Below are 20,112 nucleotides of genomic sequence, written 5' to 3'. Positions count from 1 at the left end.
ATCCCTTAGAAGTTCCCTAGGTATTGTTCTGCTGTTTGTAAACTTTTCCCATTTTTGTTTAAATAAAAATGTGTTTATTTTGCTTATTTTTGAACTTTAGTTTTGCTGAGAGCATGATTCTAAGTTACATGTTTCTTTCAGCACCCTGAAGATATTTTATTATCTTCTCACTTCCACTGTTGCTGATAAGAAGTATACTGCTTCTAAGAGACAAGACTACTCTGTTATGGGTACCCTGTCTTTTATCTCTGACTACTTTTAAGATCTCTTTGCCTTTAGTATCTGTAATTTCTCTATAATATCTCAAGATACAGATTTATTTTTATTTATCTTGCTTGTTATATGTTGTACTTTCTGTATCTATGGCTCATGACTTTCTTTAGTTCTAGAATATGCTTACCCATAATCTCTTCAAATACTAGATCTCTTCCATTCATTCTACTGTCTTCCTCTAGGACTCCAACTATAGCACATTAGGACTTTTCATTTGTCCTCTTAGCTTAACCTCTCTTGTTTTTCACCTCTTTTTCTCTCTGTGCTGAATTCAGGTTAATTTCTTCAGCTCTATATTTCTGTTCACTTTCAGCTGTGTTTAAATAGCCCTTTAACCTATCTACTGAGGTGCTTCTGTTTTTAAACAATTACATTTTCATTTCTAAAAGTTTTAGGTTCTGTGGCAAATCTGTTAATTTTTATAGTTTCTTGTTGCTTTCTCTTTTTGTGATTTCATCTTTTATTTCTTTAAACATCTCATACATAGTTCTTTTATACTGTGTATCTAATTATTGTGATATCTTAAGCCCCTGAGGGTCCAAGTCCATTATTTATCGTTTCTGCTGGTTCTCACTTATGGTGGTTTATTTCCTTACACATTTGGCACAGGATCTAGTTGTTCTGAACAAGGAATGTCCTTCAGAATTTCTTGTCTGCCCTGTTGCATGAAGAAGTCTAATTCAGACCTTCCCAACCAATATGCCATGAGTGGGTAATAGAAATGCTGAGATATTGATCCTTTCAGCTGGCTAGCCACCACTAATCATTAGCTTCTTTGTCTACTTATCTTAATGTGCTAAGCACAAGGAAATAAATCAAGTGTGACATTTGGATCAGGGGGCTGGAAAGTATTTGGGATGATTAAGAAGCAGTTTTGCTTCTTAGAAGAAGGAAGGTAAATTAAGACACCTGATGATTGACACTGTAAATTATCTTCAATTAAATTTTTTTTTTTTTTTTTTTTTTTATAAATTTATTTTATTTATTTATTTTTGGCTGCATTGGGTCTTCATTGCTGCACGTGGTCTTTCTCTAGTTGCGGCGAGCAGGGGCTACTCTTCGCTGCAGTGCACGGGCTTCTCATTGCGGTGGCTTCAACTTCAACTATGACTACTAGGCACGCGGGCTTCAGTAGTTGTGGCACGCGGGCTCAGTTGCTCCGTGGCATGTGGGATCTTCCCGGGCCAGGCCTCGAACCCGTGTCCCCTGCATTGGCAGGCAGATTCTTAACCACTGCGCCACCAGGGAAGCCCTTCAATTAAATTTTAATCCCAGTGGTTGTCTCTAGCATCCTGGAGGGCCAAAGATTGATTAGATTAAACATGTTTTTATTATTATTACTGTTACTATTATGAATCTAACAATCCTATACAAAAATATAGAGACTGATAAAGTTCTAGACTACTTACACAATCTAATAATGTAATGTTTTATTCTGGTCTTTAATCATCAATTAATAGAAGAGAATGGAGGTTGTGCATTGCAGTGAAGAGAACCAGACTTAGAGTCAGAAGACATGAGTTCTAATCCCGGCTATATTCTCTCTATCTATGTGACTTCAGGTAAAACTTGTTTTCAGTAAGTTTTCCAATTGTGGGTAACAAATGAATAGCTAAGTAACTGATTTATGTGAATAGTTTGTTGGATGAGACAAGGACTAGGGATAGGACCTGGCAAGTAGCATGTGCTCATACACAAACACAAGTTGAGCTAAATTGTAATCGAAATACTCTGCTGAGCTTGTTTTCAAATGAACCCCCTTTTTTGTTGAGAAGAGAGGTTGTACTGCATTCTTCACCTTTATTTGAACATAGAAAAATATTTTAAAAATTGTGAAATAAGGAAAAATGTTAAAACATAATTTAAAATATATTATTTATCATGTTAAGAAAGGCATTTCTAGAATCTAATTTTTAGTCATAAATAATATAAAATATTGACTACATGCAAGGATGACAATTTCTCCCAAATTAATCTTTAAAGTTGGGACTTCCCTCGTGGCACAGTGGTTAAGAATCCACCTGCCAATGCAGGGGACATGGGCTCGAGTCCTAGTGGTGGGAAGATCTCACATGCCATGGGGCAACTAAGCCTGTGTGCCACAACTACTGAGCCTGCGCTCTAGAGCCCGCAAGCCACAACTACTGAGCCTGTGTGCCACAACTACTGAAGCCCGTGTGCCTAGAGCCTGTGCGCTGCAACAAGAGAAGCCACTGCAATGAGAAGCCCGCAAGCTGCAAAGAACAGTAGCCCCCGCTCGCTGCAACTAGAGAAAGCCTGTGCACAGCAACAAAGACCCAATGCAACCAAAAATAAATAGATAAATTTATTTAAAAAAAAATCTTTAAAGTCAACATAACTGCTAACAAAATCACATTTTGCTTTTGGGTAGATTTTGACAAATTTATTCTAACTTTAATTTGCTTCACTCAAGTGATAAAGAGAGGTGGTTGATGAGACATAGGGTTATATAAGAGAAAGGGGTACAATAACAGTCTGGGTGAGGGGTTAAAAATCTAAGGCACAACTAGGAATATGGGAAAACTACTTCAACATCATAAAGGCCATATATGAAAAGCCTACAGCTGACATCATACACAATGGTTGAGAGACTGAAACTTTTCCTCTAACATCAGGAACAAGACAAGACTCCTACTCTTGCCATTTCTATTCAACAAAGTACTGGAAGTCCTAGGCAGTGTAGTTAGGCAAGAAAAAGAAATAAAAGGCATACAAATCAGAAAGGAAGAAGTGGGCTTCCCTGGTGGCGCAGTGGTTCAGAATCTGCCTGCTAATGCAGGGGACACGGGTTTGAGCCCTGGTCTGGGAAGATCCCACATGCCACGGAGCAACTAGGCCCATGAGCCACAACGACTGAGCCTGCGCATCTGGAGCCTGTGCTCCGCAACAAGAGAGGCCATGATAGTGAGAGGCCCACGCACTGCGATGAAGAGTGGCCCCCGCTTGCCGCAACTAGAGAAAGCCCTAGCACAGAAACGAAGACCCAACGTAGCAATCAATCAATCAATAAATCTTTAAAAAAAAAAAGTACATGAATTCTTTAAAAAAAAAAAAAAAGAAAGGAAGAAGTAAATTATCTCTGTTCACAGATGAAATGGTCTTATCTGTAGAAAACCCCAAAGATTCCACAAAAAAAATGTTAGAACTAATGAATAAATTCAGCAATGTTGCAGGATATAAAATCAACACACAAAAATCAGTTGCATTTTTATACACTAACCATGAATAATCTAAAAAAGAAACTGAGAAAACAGTTTCATTAAAAATAGCATCAATAAGAATAAAATACTTAGGAATAAACTTAACCAAGGAGGCAAAAGACTTGTACACTGAAAACTACAAAACACTGCTAAAAGAAATTAAAGACACAAATAAATGGAAAGACATCCCATGTTCATTGATTAGAAGACTCAATATTTTTAAGATGTCAATACTACCCAAAGCAATCTACAGATTAAGTGCAATCCCTATCAAAATCCCAATGGCATTTTCTGTAGAAATAGAAAAATCCATCCTAAAGTTCACATGAATCTCAAGGGATCCTGAATAGCCAAAGCAATCTTGAAAAAGAAGAAAAAAGCTGGAAGTCCCACACATCTTGATTTCAAAACATATTACAAAACTACAATAATCAAGACAGTGTGGTACTGGCATAAAGACAGACATATAGATTAATGGAATAGAACAGACAGCCTAGAAATAAACCCTTTCATATATGGTCAAATGATTTTCTACAAGTGACCAAGACCACTCAATGGGGAAAGGACAGTCTCTTCAAAAGTGGTGCTAGGAAAACTGGATATCCACATGTAGAAGAATGATCTTGGACCCTTACCTTAAACCATATACAAAAAATAATGTGAAATGGACTGAAGACCTCCATTGGGGAAAAGCTTCATGACATTGGGTCTGGCAATGATTTCTTGGATATGACACCAAAGGTACAGACAACAAAATAAAAATATAGACAAATGGGACTACATCAAACTTAAAAACTTCTGTGCATCAAAGGACACAATCAACAGAGTAAAAAAGCAACCTTAAAAATGGGTTGCAAATCATATATCTGATAAGGGGTTAATATCCAGAATATATAAAGAACTCCTACAATTCAACAACAAAAAACTCACAACAACCTGATTTAAAAAATGCTCCTTCAAGTGAAGGACTTGAATAGACATTTCTCCAAAGATGATATACAAATGGCCAACAAGCATATGAAAAGATGCTCAATGTCACTAATCATTTGAAAAATGCAAATCAAAGCACAGTGAGCTATCACCTCACATCCATTAGGATGGCTACTATTAAAAAACAAAACAAAACCCAAATAACAAGTGTTGGTGAAGATGTGGAGAAATTGGAACACTTATGCATTGCTGGTGGGACTGTAAAGTGGTGCAGCAGCTATGGAAAACAGTATAGTGGTTCCTCAAAAAATTAAAAATAGAATTACCATGTAATCTAGCAATTCCACTTCTGGGTATACATCCAAAAGAACTGAAAGCAAGACCTCATAGAGATATTTGCACACCCATGTTCATTATAGCATTATTCACAATAGCCAAGAGGTGGTAGCAACCCAAATACCCATCAACGGATGAAAGAATAAACAAGATGTGATATACACATACAATGGAATATTATTCAGCCTTACAAAGGAAAGATATCCTGTTATATGCTACAACATGGATGAATCTTGAAGACATTATGCTAAGTGAAATAAGCCAGTCATAAAAAGACAAATATTGTATGATTCCACTTATATGATGTAACAACAGTAGTCAGATTCACAGAAACAGAAAGTAGAATTATGGTTGTCAGGGGCTGAGGAAAGGGGGATATGTGAAGTTATTGTTTAATGGGTACAGAGTTAAAGTTTTGCAAGATGAAAAAGTTCTGGAGATCTGTTTCACAACAGTGTAAATATACTTAATACTACTGAACTGTACATTTAAAAAAGGTTAGGACAGTAAATTTTACGTTATGCCTTTTTTTTAACTAAAGCTAGAAATTTAAAAAATATTTTAAAAATATAAGGCATGAAAGATGTTAAATCTAAAGTATCAGAGTGAACTCATGACCTTATTAAACATTAATAACTTTCCAGCTCTGACACTGTAATGGCCTAGCAGCAAGGTCATCCTGCTCATCATGAGAATACATGTGGAACAATCTAATATTTTTCTGGTCTTTAGCACTATTCTTCATTAAAAGGAATCAGGGATCTTTGTAGACTAGCTAGTCTATGTCTTGGCACAGATGTACTTTAGAACGTTGTTGTTAGAAGTAAAAGTAATAATAACAACGTTAATGATAAAAATAACAAGCAGCTAACACTTACTGAGTACTTGTTATGGGGCCAGATACTGTCCTAGATGCTTTGCATGGGTTAATTCATTTATTGCTCACAATGACCCTATGAGGTAGGTATTATTATCCTCTATTTAAAGATGAGGACATTGAAGCACAGAGAGGTTAAGTAACTTGTTGAAGGTCACACAGCTAATAAGTGGCAAAATGGGCCTTTGAACCTGTTCCAATATCTGTCCTCTTAACTAGTGATTATACTGTCTCTCAGGAGACAAGAGTACTTAAAAGCTAGCACAAGAAGTCAGATAGCACAAGGAGTCAGTCTAAAGAGACTTCTATCGGCCAAATGTAACATAAGCATAGAAAAGAGGGTGATAATTATAGCTAACTACATTACGGAAAGTTCCTAATGATTCTCAAAAAAAGGAAAAGCTAGCTCAAGGAGTATAAAACCATAGCTATAATTCAAGGACGACTACAATAGGATAAGTTTAATTTTTTAAGCAGTTTACACATAGAGAAGAGTGTTGACAAGTAAGTGTTTCTTCTATGAAGTATGTATCTGTCTTATATGTATTTTACTCTGTAGAAGTAGTAAATGGTAGACACAGAGTAAGGGGTGTGTACAGGTAAGGTTTGGGGAGGCTGTATTCAAAGAATTATGCTCACACACACCATGGCGTAAGCAAACCAATAGTTTTCTTAGCTGTGAAGTGTGGGTAGAGGTATGTAGAGGATAGCTACATTCATCAAGGAGTCTTTCATGTGTTAGTCAAAAAGGCTTGAGAGTCTGCATGAACAAGGCAAAGACTTGTACAACCCTTAGCATCTGCATCAGGGCTGTTACCTCTTATGTTCCCCCAAAGTGTGTGAGGTGCAGGTGAGCTGACAGGTGAAAAGAATATTAATGCACATTCAGTGGATTTACATCCATGGATGTATGCCATTTGGGGGTTCAAAGTCCTGCATAATCTCCATAAGAACCCCCAATAATCCCCTCCCCCACACCAACAGGCAGAGAACTGTGAGGAAGCCAAACAATTCTGGAAAATGCAAGAATTATTCTCTTAACAAAATGCAAGAATTATTCCCCTAACAGAAAGGACTGATTACAGAAAAGAACCAGATAGAAAGAAGGTGAATGTCTTGCCCAGTTGAATATCCCTGAAAGAAAACTACATAGTCACTTGTCCTATCTCATGAGAGATGTTACCTCTGCCAATTAAATGAGATGAATTTAATTGTAGGTAATCAGTAAACCAAGGCAGAATAAATATGACTAAGACAAGTAGACTTAGATACTAAATAAGGGGAAGTACTAGGTTGTAAGGACAGGTGTAGATTTGGGAAGTCCCCCTGACACAGCAAGGAATCCTCAACTCCAAGAGGAGCTCAGCCTCATGAATTCAGGCTCATGTTCCAATCATCTTCAAAGGCAAAATCCTGTCACATCAAGAATCACCAGGTTGACAGATTAGAACGTACAAATTTGGCTGATATGAGTTGGTTTCTTTACAGTCTGATACAATTACCATAAGCCTGGGGAGTTTATAAGAATGAGTTATTCTAACCTCAGGAAAATATAGGTATTGACAGCCTGAAGAAATTAATCAAACCCAGAAAAAAAAATTTAATAGGCTAAGTGTAGGTGAAATAATAAGTTTTGTAATCACTGAGATAATTTTGCTTAGAAAAAACTACCATACTAGGCTTGTTATTTTCTTTAATGAATTAGTTAAATCTGATTATGTTTTTAATTAATGCTTCAGTATTTAAAATAATTTATGTTGTATTATTTATAAGCATGGATTTATTAATATGTCTGTGGTTGTGTTAGTTGCTGACACTGAATTTATTTGAGGTGATAGTATTAGCAGTTAAGGGACCACTTTCCCAATCTCCCTTAATGCTAATGAGATTAAATGGGCGTGTTGTGTAGTACTTCCAGGAAGTCTCTTTGAAAGAGAGAAGACAGCTCTTCCCCCCTTCCTCAATCCTGCTGTGTAGGAAGGACATGTGATGATGGCTCCTGCTGCCACTCTGGACTGTAAAAAAGATGAGCTACAAAGAGCCTGCATCTCTGGGAACCAGGGAGCTGCCATACTAGATTTCTTTCACATGATAAATTTCTATCTTAAGTTATTTTTATTTTGAAGTTACTGATATTGGCAGCTGGGGAGGAGGAAGTTAAAGCAGCTGGCCTCCAATTTATTCAGTGTGTGTGTGTGTGTGTGTGTGTGTGTGTGTTGGGGAGCAAAGAGAAACACTCCTGGGGAAAAAAAGGAGGCAAGTGACCCTGTCTAATTTTTTCTCACTGGGCCTGCTGGTAAATAGACCAGGAGTTGACAAACTATGTTTCACTGGCCAGCTGCCTGTTTTGTAAATAAAATTTTATTGGAACACAGCTATACCCATTTATTTATATATTGTCTGTGGCTGTTTTTGTGCTACAGTGGCAGAGTTGACTAGTTGTGCCAGAAACTGTATGGCCTGCAAAGCATAAAACATTTATAGAAAAAGTTGTGATGACCCCTGAAATAAACGAATGATATTTGCTAGGGGGAAGAGTCCTTTTCTATAGAATGCCCTGAGTAGGATATGCCTGGCTAAGTATTACTTAAAGTATTCAATAAGTAAACCCATAATCTATGAAGCATGGCTCCCTGATGACTGCCACATAAGCCATACAACTCTCTGGGGTATAAAATGGAGATGTTTCTACATGCTTCCTACTGTGTGAAGTAATAACCCACAGAACCTCATTTGGAGATCTCTATTGAACTCTGTTCTTAAACTCTGTTCTGCCCTATTGCTCTCTTTCTCTGTGCCTATGCCAGTATCCATACTACTTGACTGTAGAGATACAGCTGCATAATTGAAGAATTAAATAAGCTCATGTTGAGCTTTGTTTTTGACAGATACCAAACTTTTCTTGCTGCCCTTTTACTTCTTTGTGTGAAGTTATGTAAAACTTATGTTTTGTTATGTAGTGGATGTTGGTGCTTCACTCAGATCCCCTTCAATCTTTTTTTCACCTTTGTTTTTTGGATATTTTTCTTAGAGCCTGCTTTGCTCAAACACAGTGAGCAAGAAGTACCTGGGAATTTATAGTCCCCTGGATAGCCTTTATCCTATGACGAAAGTGTGAGAGAATATGAGGACACCAGCTCCCTTGCCTGAGGTAGGGAAAATACTGAGGCACACATTTCACTCCAGAGTTCCTTCCATGATCAGGCTGAAGCTACCCTTTGCAGGACTGAGAGCCTAACCTTGGGTGGCTTCTTCCCCTTCCCTGTCCTTCTTCTCCTACACTCTAGCTAGTTTCCTCTGGGAGTACTTCCTTTCTTGCATAGAAATCCTTTTCTCAGGGTCTGCTGCTGGGGAACCTGACTTACGACACCTAAGAAGTAAAGAATACCCATGACTTTACCTTTTAAAATTGATGTTGAGATTGGCAGTCATGACAATTCCCCCAGGTATAGCTGCACACATACCAACAGTAGCATCAATCATTGTTGCAATGGCACCTCCATGAAGGAATCTAGTTACAAGAGGAAAAGAGAAATGTGTTCACAAGTTCTGAAAACAGCCCCTTAAGAGAGAAAAATTATCCAAGCCTCCCATATAATCTACTTCTGAAAGTTCCACTTAATTCATGTTCAATGTACTGAATGTCAAATTATATCCATGTTCTCACCTTCATTTTGTTCATAGCATAACACTGTAGTACTTGTAACAAAGCCAGAACCTAATGATAATCAGGTCACAAGTAAGCAAAAAGCTAAAATCCAATTTAGAAAATTTATATTATGTTTTTATTAAACTAACTATATACATCACTGTTTAAAAATTTAGGAAATGTAGATAAACAGAAGAAAAAGAAAAAGAAATTAAAAATTATAAGGCTATCTAGTGACAAACCAATATTAACATGTTAATGATACTCTCTAAAATTATACTCTTTTGCCCTATGTCCTACACTTTTGTCATTTAATAATTTACAGTAAACATCTATCCATGTCAATAAATATATATCTACATTACCACTTTAATGTCTTCATTGTAGTCCATGGATACAGGGCGGTACTATAAGATAACAACCTCTTAGAGCCACATTTCTAGGCTATCATTCTTACCCAGGTACTCCTTGCAGATAAGGACCTCCTTGAAACAAGCAAACTGTCCTTTTCTCATCATCGTTATAGAAGATCACATATTCAAAGCCCAGGCCATCCTCATAGCCTCTGGTGAAGAGCTGGGCCTGTGACAGTTGTTCTTTCACAAGCTTTGAGTCTGTAAGGAAATGAAGTGGATGGGCACATGAGAAACAGGTATGAGAAAAATACCATGACAGAGACAAATATCTGTACCCTGCAAGAATCACAGGTCAGTGGATGATTGATTAAAATGCCAACCAGGTGCAAAACTGAAGGGGCTGGGAGGGTCCCAAAGAAACAGAATACAGGATCTTTGCTCCAGTGGAATTAGTCTAACTGGGAACATAGTAAAAATAAATGAAATCAAAACAAAGTACTAACACATGGCAATCAGGAAATATAGTACATAAATACAAAGGGTATATGGAATAAAATAGTAAGGTATAGACAGAAATCCTTCTTAGAATAAGTGTGATTTAAATGAGATTTAAAGAAAGTGAGTAATGTAACAATAGAGAGGTTTTCCTTGCAGACATGAGTTTAGCCTGAGCAGAAGATAGTTATCATACTGAATCAGAAACAGAGGCAGGTCAGCCCAATATTCAATGTGATTATGACTCCCGAGTCTCCAACTCAGGGTTAGAACCATTAGGGTTCATGAAATCAAATTAGTGGGTTGTAGGCAGACTTTAAAAAGAAACTGAATGCTTCACACATATCCTGGATAAGTACTAGTGTGCTCATTTAGATATGTTTTTTCAATTATACAACTGTGCACAAGTTGTGTGTTCTGGGTTGTGAGTCAAAATGTAGGTAACTTCAAAATAAAGACTGAAAGCTACTGCTGTGGGAAGGGCATGTTTGTCCTTTCATACCCATTTTAAGATTTAATTCCCCAAACTCTTAGCTTTCTTTCACAGCTCATCATGATTTGCCATGTATAACGCTGATTCTTTTATTGATTCCAAATTTACATTTACAAACTTGGAAAAGGATATGAGATGAGAAGATCTGGGAGAAGTGGGGAGGACAAGGGAAGATATTATTTAGGCCCTGAGCATCTGGGGGCAGGCACCCTATCTCTTGGACTTTGTGTGCTCAACAACTGGCAGATAGGCACACACTATATGCGCTCTAGCAGTGGTTGAGAAATTGAACGATTTGGAGGGCCAAAGAAACTTAAAATTGAGAATCAGTCTCATGGTACAGTAGAAAAGAACCTTGTCCTGGAAGTTGGGAAATTTTTCATGACTTAGCTTTGGCCTAGAACTTGCTCCCTTCTCCATACTTTATCCATACAGTGGGGGGATAAACCTAAATGACCTCTAAGATCTGTTCCAACTCTAACACTCTGGGACTTCAGGATAAGATAGGCATCAAACCCTTCTAATTTTTTAGTTAGGAGTTCAAAATTTCTGGTTTAGATTACTAAACCTTGAGGTTACCTCATAAAAATGGGAAAAATAAAGATGGTGGGGAAGTCTGTTAGAAATGCAGAATATTGGGCTCTACCCCTGACCTACTGAAGCTGAACCTACATTTTAACAAGACTACAAGTTGTTTCATATTCATGTTAAAATCTGAGAGGAACTGATCTTTTAAGCCATGGGATAACACTGAAGCTAGCAGAGGAGTAACACGATCAGATTTGAATTTTGAATCACTCTGCTAGCTGGACGAAAGGAGGGGGATAAGAAAGATGAGTGAGAAGATCACTGAAACGCTATAAAATCACAATCACCAAACTTTTCTGCTTGGTGGGGTGATTTTCTCCAGCTATGTTCAGCTATGTGAGGGCCTGAGCAAATAAGAGATGGCAGATGTTTAGATTCATGCAGGGCCGGGGTTTTCCTAGATAAGTACACTACAGAAGTTCTGATAAAAGAGGGCTATGGGGACAATGAGAAAGTAGAGGACTCAATGAACTGAAGGTCTTAATGAGGCCAAAGAATTTTTTCTGTGGGGGCTTTGAACAAGTAAGCTGGAAGGAAAAAGGTTGTGGTCAGAAAAAGGATGTCTAAATGTGTGGATTTGGAGGTTGTGCACTTTCTGAAGATGATAAGGCTCAAGATGTCCTCAGGAGTGCATTGCTGGGGCTGTGCAAAAGAAAGGTCATAGGTGATGAGAAGGTAAATAAACTGAGGAGCCATGGTGTGGATGGTGGGTTGCTGAGAATGGTGAATAGAGTTGGGTAGAGAGGAAAACAGTTAACCAGGTGCTGAAATACTCAACATATAGGGAGAGGTTGGTAGATGACAGCTAAAAGAAGGGGAAGTTGAGGGTGATAAAGTCGGAAGAAGTGAGATGGTATAAACCTCAAAAGGAATGGGGGTTTTCTAAGAAGCAGGGGAAATAATAATTTGAAAGCAAGTATGGGTAGCAAGGAGGACCTCAAACTCCTCCCTCTTCTGAGAGCGTCAAGTTTCCAACTAGAGACGATAGTTAGGTTGGATGAAGGGATGAGCAGAAACATGTGGGAATTGAACCCTGGAAACTACTGACATTTAAGGAGTGGGTAGAAGGAGAAAGGGAAAATTGGTCAGAGGTTTGTGAAAGCCAAGAGACAAAACATTTCAAGGAGAATGAGATTAACAGTTAGGTCCAGCACAGTAAGGGCTGAAAAATGCCCACAAAATACGGCAATTCGGTCGCTAGTGGCTTAAGTGAAGAAATTTCAGTAGAGCTATTAGAGTAGAAGCCAGATTGCACTGGGTTAAGGACATTCAATTAATTTTGTGATATGATAAATAGTTAGAATGGAATTAGTAACACAAATTACTAATTTTCCCCTTCATTTGTAAAACAGAGTTAATTCTTATTTCTCTCTATATTGGTGGTTCTATAAAGAAACTTATGAACTCTACCATTTTTCTTGGTTAAGGTAGTTTTATTTTTGTTTCATTCATTTCTTTTTTTCTTTTTTTGGCTGTGTTGGGTCTTTGTTGCTGCACGGGCTTTCTCTAGTTGTGGTGAGCGGGGGCTACTCTTTGTTGAGGTGCGTGGACTTCTCATTTTGGTGGCTTCTCTTGTTGCAGAGCATGGGCTCTAGGTGTGTGGGCTTCAGTAGTTGCAGCACATGGGCTCAGTAGTTGTGGTGCATGGGCTCAGTAGTTGTGGTTTGAGGGCTCTAGAGCACGTGAGCTTCAGTAGTTGTGGCGCAAGGGCCTCGTTGCTCTGTGGCATGTGGGATCTTCCTGGACCAGGGACTGAACCCGTCCCCTGCACCAGCAGGTGGATTCCCAACCACTGCGCCACCAGGGAAGCCCCTGTTTCATTCATTTCTTCAGCAAATATTGAAGTATTCAGCAAATACCATGAGGAAACTGAGGCAAGAAAAGGTAGAGTAACTTGGCCAAGGTCACACAGCTTTAAGTTGTAGAACCAGAATTTGAACCCACTCACTATATTTCAACCATGAAATTAGTTAAGTCGTCAGCTTTTGGATGGCCTCTAAAGCCATGTGACTGAATGAGATTACCAACAGAGTACAGTGAAGCAAGGAGTACTAAGGATTGAGACATGGGGCACCCTAACATTAAGTTTGAGGACAAGGAGGAACTGGCAAAAGAAACTAAAAAGGAAGAACCAGTGAAGTAGAAGACTATGGTGTCCTGGAAGCCAAGTTCAAGGAGAAAGGAGTTATCAGCTGTGCCAGAAGCTGAGCAAGGTCATTGGTTAGCAACATGAAGGTCACCGGTGACAGTAGTTCTGATGGAGTGGTGGGAGTGAGAGTCTGCCTGAAGAGGTTTAAGAGAGACCAGGAAGAGAGAAACCCAGTTGTGGCATGTCTGTACACTGATGAGAAAGATCTAGCAGAGAGGGATATCCTTAAGTAGGCCAAAGGTATAGAATACAGTGCACCAATAGAAGGCTTGGTCTCTCATAAGAGTATGGTCAGTTCATTCATAACAGGAAAAAGCAGAACATCTGGCACAGACGCAGGGAAGAGGGTAAATGAGGTAGGGGTTGCTTGGAAATTCTCTTCTGATTGCTTTTATTTTCTGTGAAACAGGAGGCAAGATCAGCTGAGAGTGAGGCTTGAGAAAAAGAAGGTAGGAAATAGTCATCTAGGAGAGCAGGAGAGTGAGTAGACGAGGGAAAAATGAAATATGATTGTCAGGCAATGTTAAGGGCCTACTTGAGGTCATTAAAAAAAAAAAATCACGGGAGTTCCCTGGAGGTCCAGTGGTTAGGGCTCTGTGCTCCCACTGCAGGGGGCACGGGTTCCATCCCTGGTCACGGAACTAAGATCCTGCAAGCTGCGTGGCGTGGCCAAAAGAAAAAAAACAAAGAAAAAACCCTCCAAACATCACAATCCCCAAACACCTACTAAAGGTATGTTTAGATGATTAAAAGACAATGAGTAAAATAAGAAATATCTGTATAAGCTTCATGCAGTCAGGAACCCCATCTATGTACTCAGGCTTGTTTCAGGAATGCAACACTTTGCACAGCACAGATACTCAACAGATAGTTGTTGAATGAATATATAAGGGACGTTGTGAATAAGAAAGCAAAAAGGTCTTTACAGGCTGACTCTAAAAATGAAAAATGTATATATATTAGGTATATATATAAAGTTCTTCAGTTAGGCTCAGTAAGTCAGCCACATAGGTGCAGAAGAGGGGAGACAAATAATTCAAATGAAAGCCACAGGGTGTTAGCTGACTGTCAGTCAACAGTGTGACGTGGCTACCTACTTAGTGCTAATGTCTTACTCTGCATGGAAAGACCATAATTTGAGTTTCAATCTTAGTTCTGGGAAGCATATACTAAGGATCTGAGAAACTGGAACATGTCCTGGGAAAAGCAACTAGGAATGTGAAGGAGACTGAAATACCCTCTGGGAAAAAAGCCAGAAAACAACAGAGAAGATTGGCCTGGCAATGAGAATTGGCAGGTACACAGGAGTGAGATACATAGATCTGATTCCTAAATTCCAATATATATTGATATATTCTAATCCATATAAAACGATGCCAAATGAAAGGATTATACTTATTCTGTGTGTTCCTAGATGGTAGAACTAACTGAATGGATGAAAGTACAAGAGAGGTTATAGCTCAATACAGTTAGAGCTGTCCAAAATGAAAAAAGCACCCCAGTCCCAAGTACTCCATGATTGGAGGGGTTCAAATTAAGTCCAGATGACTGGCTGTAAGGTTTAAAATAGAAAGCAAGAGAAGACAGAGAAAGGTTAAGACTGTAGTTGTAGCTCCCAACCCGTTTTCTTTTTCTTTTTTTATTTAAATTAATTAATTAATTTATTTATGGTTGTGTTGGGTCTTCGTTTCTGTGCCAGGGCTTTCTCTAGTTGAGGCAAGCGGGGGCCACTCTTCATCACGGTGCGCGGGCCTTTCACTGTGGGGGCCTCTCTTGTTGCGGGGCACAGGCTCCAGATGCGCAGGCTCAGTAGTTGTGGCACACGGGCTTAGTTGCTCCACGGCATGTGGGATCTTCCCAGACCAGAGCTCGAACCCGTGTCCCCTGCATTGGCAGGCAGATTCTCAACCACTGCGCCACCAGGGAAGCCCCCCAACCCGTTTTCTATTCCAAAACGACTGAGGTTAACCTTTTGCAAGGAAAATTTACATTTATAAAGGAAATCTCCATTTGTAAGGGTGTCTCCCTCTCAGTACCAGGAAGAGAAAAACAACTCTAAATCACAAGAGAATATTTTCAATGGAGAAAGCAGCAACTTAAATCTTTTCCTGGTAATCTCCTCACAACGCCCCCTACCCCCAACACCCTCCTTTTGTCTTTAGCTGAAAATGGTATTTAAAGTGGTGGTTTAGGACTTCCTGGTGGCACAGTGGTTAAGAATCCACCTGCCAATGCAGGGGACACAGGTTTGAGCCCTGGTCTGGGAAGATCCCACATGCCACAGAGCAACTAAGCCCACAGGCCACAACTACTGAGCCTGCGCTCTAGAGCCTGTGAGCCACAACTACAGAGCCTGCATGCCACAACTACTGAAGCCCGTGTGCCTAGAGCCTGTGCTCCGCAACAAGAGAAGCCACCGCAATGAGAAGCCCATGCACTGCAACGAAGCATAGCCTCCACTCGCCGCAACTAGAGAAAGCCTGCGTGCAGCAACAAAGACACAACACAGCCAAAAGTAAATAAATTAATTAATTAATTAATATCAAAAAATAAACTGGTGGCTTAGGCTACCTCAGGGAGTTACTCACTTTTCCCTGGGCATCTCCCAGGTATACATGAGGTATACGTGCTAATAAACTTCTGGCTTTTCTTTTTTCTTTTTTAAAGAAAGCAACGGGCAGAAAAGAAGGCAGTCCACTGTTCCTCCCAATTCCTATATGAGGGATCTCCCTTTTTTTGTTGTTATTAAAGTGCATTTATTTTTTTCACAACATGTATCACCATCTGACCTACTTTGTTTTCGGTTTTTAGTGGTTTGTCTCTCATCACTAGAGTGTTCACTACAGGAGGGAAGAGATTTTAGGTAAAAAAAAAAAACCAAGTAGAGCATCTTAAGCAGGTTCCCTGGTGTGTGTTTCTTCCCTTCCTTCTTATCTTTCTTCGTCCTACAAATATGTATAAGGCACTTACTATGTATCAGGTACTGTTCTAAGCACTGGAGATATAGTGGGGAATAAAACATACAAAAATCTCTGCCCTTATGAAGTGTCAACTATGAATTGGTATTTTCCATTGGCACTTGCCATCTACCTCTACAAGGATTAAATCATGTGCTGCTGCAGCTGCTGATTTTCGACACCCCCTGAAAGGAGTTCAGGGTGGAGAGCAGAAATGAGGCATCCTGTGCTTTGGGAAAAACTGGCAGAAAAGGTCTTCAGATAGTTAGATATTTTCAGGAGCCGATTTTATGAGCCCAATTCTTGTATCTCCTCACATCTAGAAAAGCACTAAAATCCTTCATGGTGACGTCTGCTCCTTGTGACTAGCAGTAACCTTCACTAGAGACTCGCTCGACTGCATGCATTCCCCCTCTACCAAAATCACATATATACTGATCTTCCTCCCCTACCTCTTTGGAGCAGTTTTTCAGAGCTATCTGAAATGCTGTCTCCTGGGCTATAGTCCTCATTTTGCCCAAAATAAAACTAACTCGCAACTCTCACATTGTGCATTTTTTTTTCAAGTTGACAGTTTTATGGCGACCACGAAGGGACCCAGAGTGGACTTCTCTCCTTCACCTAAACTCTACCAGGAACCGGAGCCTTGGTACCAGCAGAGGCCCCTTGCACCCATCCGCCTCCTTGGAAAGTCCAGATGAATTTGGGTAAGTCTCTTCTAGTTCTCGGATCTCCCGTGTTGGTTGATGATCCTGAGTTTTATTTGGCTGAGTAGCAGGTACCTGCCTCCTCCCAGTTGAAAGATACGGGGTGGGGGCCCTGGTTAAAAGATACCAGGGAAATATCCACCCAGTTGAAAGATACTGGGGGAGGCTCGGTTGAAAGATACCAGGGAATACCCACCCAGGTGAAAGATACTGTGGAGGGGGAGCTGGTTGAAAGATACCACGGTTTGCTCAGTTGTAGGAGACTGAGTGGTCTGCACTGAGTGGTTAGGTAAGAGGCTGATCGGATGCTTTTCCTCAGTTCAGCTGCCTTAATAGAATTTGTCAAGATAAAAGTGAAGATATTACATGAGAGTTTTGCTCCGGAGAAAGGGCACAAGACTCCTCCCGGCCTGTTCTGGCTTTCTCAGGTGACTGAGAAATTTACGGGAGTGGTGGAGGCAGAGTCCTCATACCATGCAGCGATCCCATAGGGAAACCTACTCATTAATTAAAAGGCTTCCTCATCCAGGGGCATGCATAAGAATTGGCCATTCAGTGATTCGAGCACCTGCGGTGGCCTTAGACCACTGAAGGGAGAAACTGAGACATGTTAAGAGGGCTGAAACAACTCTGGGGTGAGGCCTAGAGGAGCTAAGCTCACAAGCAGCACACTGGTCCACCACACAATTTCACTAGTAAATTTTATGCCTGACAAATTCAACTTAAAATGGGAGATAGAGCCTCTCAAACACAGAAACAAGGGGCATCAGAAAGCCAGCCTCTGACTAACACTCCAGGCAGGTTTATGTATGTACAAAACTCATATTTCCAAGTACCTATTTAATTGCAGAAATATACCAAAGGAGATCTCAACCTAAAATGACCAAATTGGGGTTCTTTTGATATTCCAAAATTAATATTTTTGCGCACACAGTTAGAAAAAAGCCAGCCATGAGATCAAACAGACTGAATGGAATGCTTACTTTGATTGGTAACTAGAAGCTTCTAAAAGAGGAAATGATAGAGTAACTTCTTTTCAGGAAACCAACAATTAATTACTTGAAACTATATCAGACCAACTTTTCAAAACCATTAAAAAGAAAGAAAAGGGGGTATCTACGAAAATTATGAACCTTCAATTGTGCCAATTAAGTACCTAATGCCAGTCGAACGTTAACCAACCCCCATTTAATTCCCAACTAGTAGAGAAAGCTAGCTTGAAGGAAAAAAAAAAACCCAAAAAACAGAAACATATCTCTTCAGAATTCTGACCCTGAGGAACAAGTCCTACTACGAGAACTTGATTTTCTCTCCCTGTGCCTTGAAACTAGGGCTCTCAGGAACAATTATCTTATATAGACCATGTCTAAGTCCTGAGTCTGAGGAAAATAACAGGGAACAAAGCCTTTAAAATTCTTTCTTATTCCAACTGTTAGTTATAAACTAGTGAGTTTTATATTTTGATATCTGATTCATGACTAAGTTTAGAAAATGAAGCTATATAGATCTCTCGTTGTGTCTGTCTAGATATATGTATGTCTCAGTATGTGTGTCTCTTTGGATAATGCTGCTGAGGTTAATTTGTAAATGACCTCTATTTAATTGGCTTAAAAAAAAGTAAGCACTGACATTCACAGAAAGATAGACAAGATGTAAAGGCAGAGGGCTATGTACCAGATGAAGGAACAAGATAAAACCTCAGAAAAACAACTAAATGAAGCAGAGATAGGCAACCTTCCAGAAAAAGAATTCAGAATAATGATAGTGAAGATGATCCAGGACCTCAGAAAAAGAATGGAGGCAAAGATCAAGAAGATGCAAGAAATGTTTGACAAAGACCTAGAAAAATTAAAGAACAAACAAACAGAGATAAACAATACAATAACTGAAATGAAAACTACACTAGAAGGAATCAATAGCAGAATAACTGAGGCAGAAGAATGGATAAGTGACCTGGAAGACAGAATGGTGGAATTCACTGCTGCAGAACAGAATAAAGAAAAAAGAATGAAAAGAAATGAAGACAGCCTAAGAGACCTCTGGGACAACATTAAACGCAACAACATTCGCATTATAGGGGTCCCAGAAGGAGAAGAGAGAGAGAAAGGACCCAAGAAAATATTTGAACAGATTATAGTCAAAAACTTCCCTAACATGGGAAAGGAAATAACCACCCAAGTCCAGGAAGCGCAGAGAGTCCCATACAGGATAAACCCAAGGAGAAACACACCGAGACACACAGTAATCAAACTGGCAAAAATTAAAAACAAAGAAAAATTATTGAAAGCAGCAAGGGAAAAACGACAAATAACATACAAGGGAACTCCCATAAGGTTAAAAGCTGATTTCTCAGCAGAAACTCTACAAGCCAGAAGGGAGTGGCATGACATATTTAAAGTGATGAAAGGGAAGAACCGACAACCAAGATTACTCTACCTGGCAAGGATCTCATTCAGATTCGATGGAGAAATCAAAAGCTTTACAGACAAGCAAAAGCTAAAAGAATTCAGCACCACCAAACCAGCTCTACAACAAATGCTAAAGGAACTTCTCTAAGTGGGAAACACAAGACAAGAAAAGGACCCACAAAAACAAACCCAAAACAACTAAGAAAATGGTAACAGAAACATACATATCGATAATTACCTTAAATGTGAATGGATTAAATGCTCCAACCAAAAGACACAGGCTCGCTGAATGGATACAAAAACAAGACCCATATACATGTTGTCTATAAGAGACCCACTTCAGACCTAGGGACACATACAGACTGAAAGTGAGGGGATGGAAAAAGATAGTCCATGCAAATGGAAATCAAAAGAAAGCTGGAGTAGCAATACTCATATCAGGTAAAATAGACTTTAAAATAAAGAACGTTACAAGAGGCAAGGAAGGACACTACATAATGATCAAGGGATCAATAGAAGAAGATGATATAATAATTATAAATATATATGCACCCAACATAGGAGCACCTCAATACATAAGGCAACTTAGCAGCTCTAAAAGAGGAAATCGACAGTAACACAATAATAGTGGGGGACTTTAACACCTCACTTACATCAACGGACAGCTCTTCCA

General features: G+C 39.4%; 1 protein-coding gene across 10 annotated transcripts in view; it reads right to left on the bottom strand.

Annotated features, from left to right (window-relative positions):
- Positions 1-20,112, bottom strand: part of THEM4 (thioesterase superfamily member 4) — a 49,352-nt gene that overhangs the window by 11,927 nt on the left and 17,313 nt on the right. For all 10 annotated transcript variants that reach the window (XR_014267690.1, XR_014267691.1, XR_014267692.1 and 7 more), the window contains exons 3-4: positions 9,744-9,900; positions 9,038-9,148 (exon numbers count right to left, since the gene is read on the bottom strand). Coding sequence is in view for 6 of the 10 variants with exons in the window: in XM_082475709.1 (XP_082331835.1) it covers positions 9,038-9,148; positions 9,744-9,900 (268 nt within the window). In the remaining 4 variants the exon portion in view is untranslated. The remainder of the gene's footprint in view (positions 1-9,037; positions 9,149-9,743; positions 9,901-20,112) is intronic.

This window comes from Balaenoptera physalus (assembly GCF_965194825.1).
Source record: "Balaenoptera physalus genome assembly, chromosome: 1".
NCBI classification, from domain to species: Eukaryota; Metazoa; Chordata; class Mammalia; order Artiodactyla; family Balaenopteridae; genus Balaenoptera; species Balaenoptera physalus.
The sequence above is the reverse complement of the archived record's forward strand: the minus strand, read 5'-3'. Positions and strand labels throughout refer to the sequence as shown.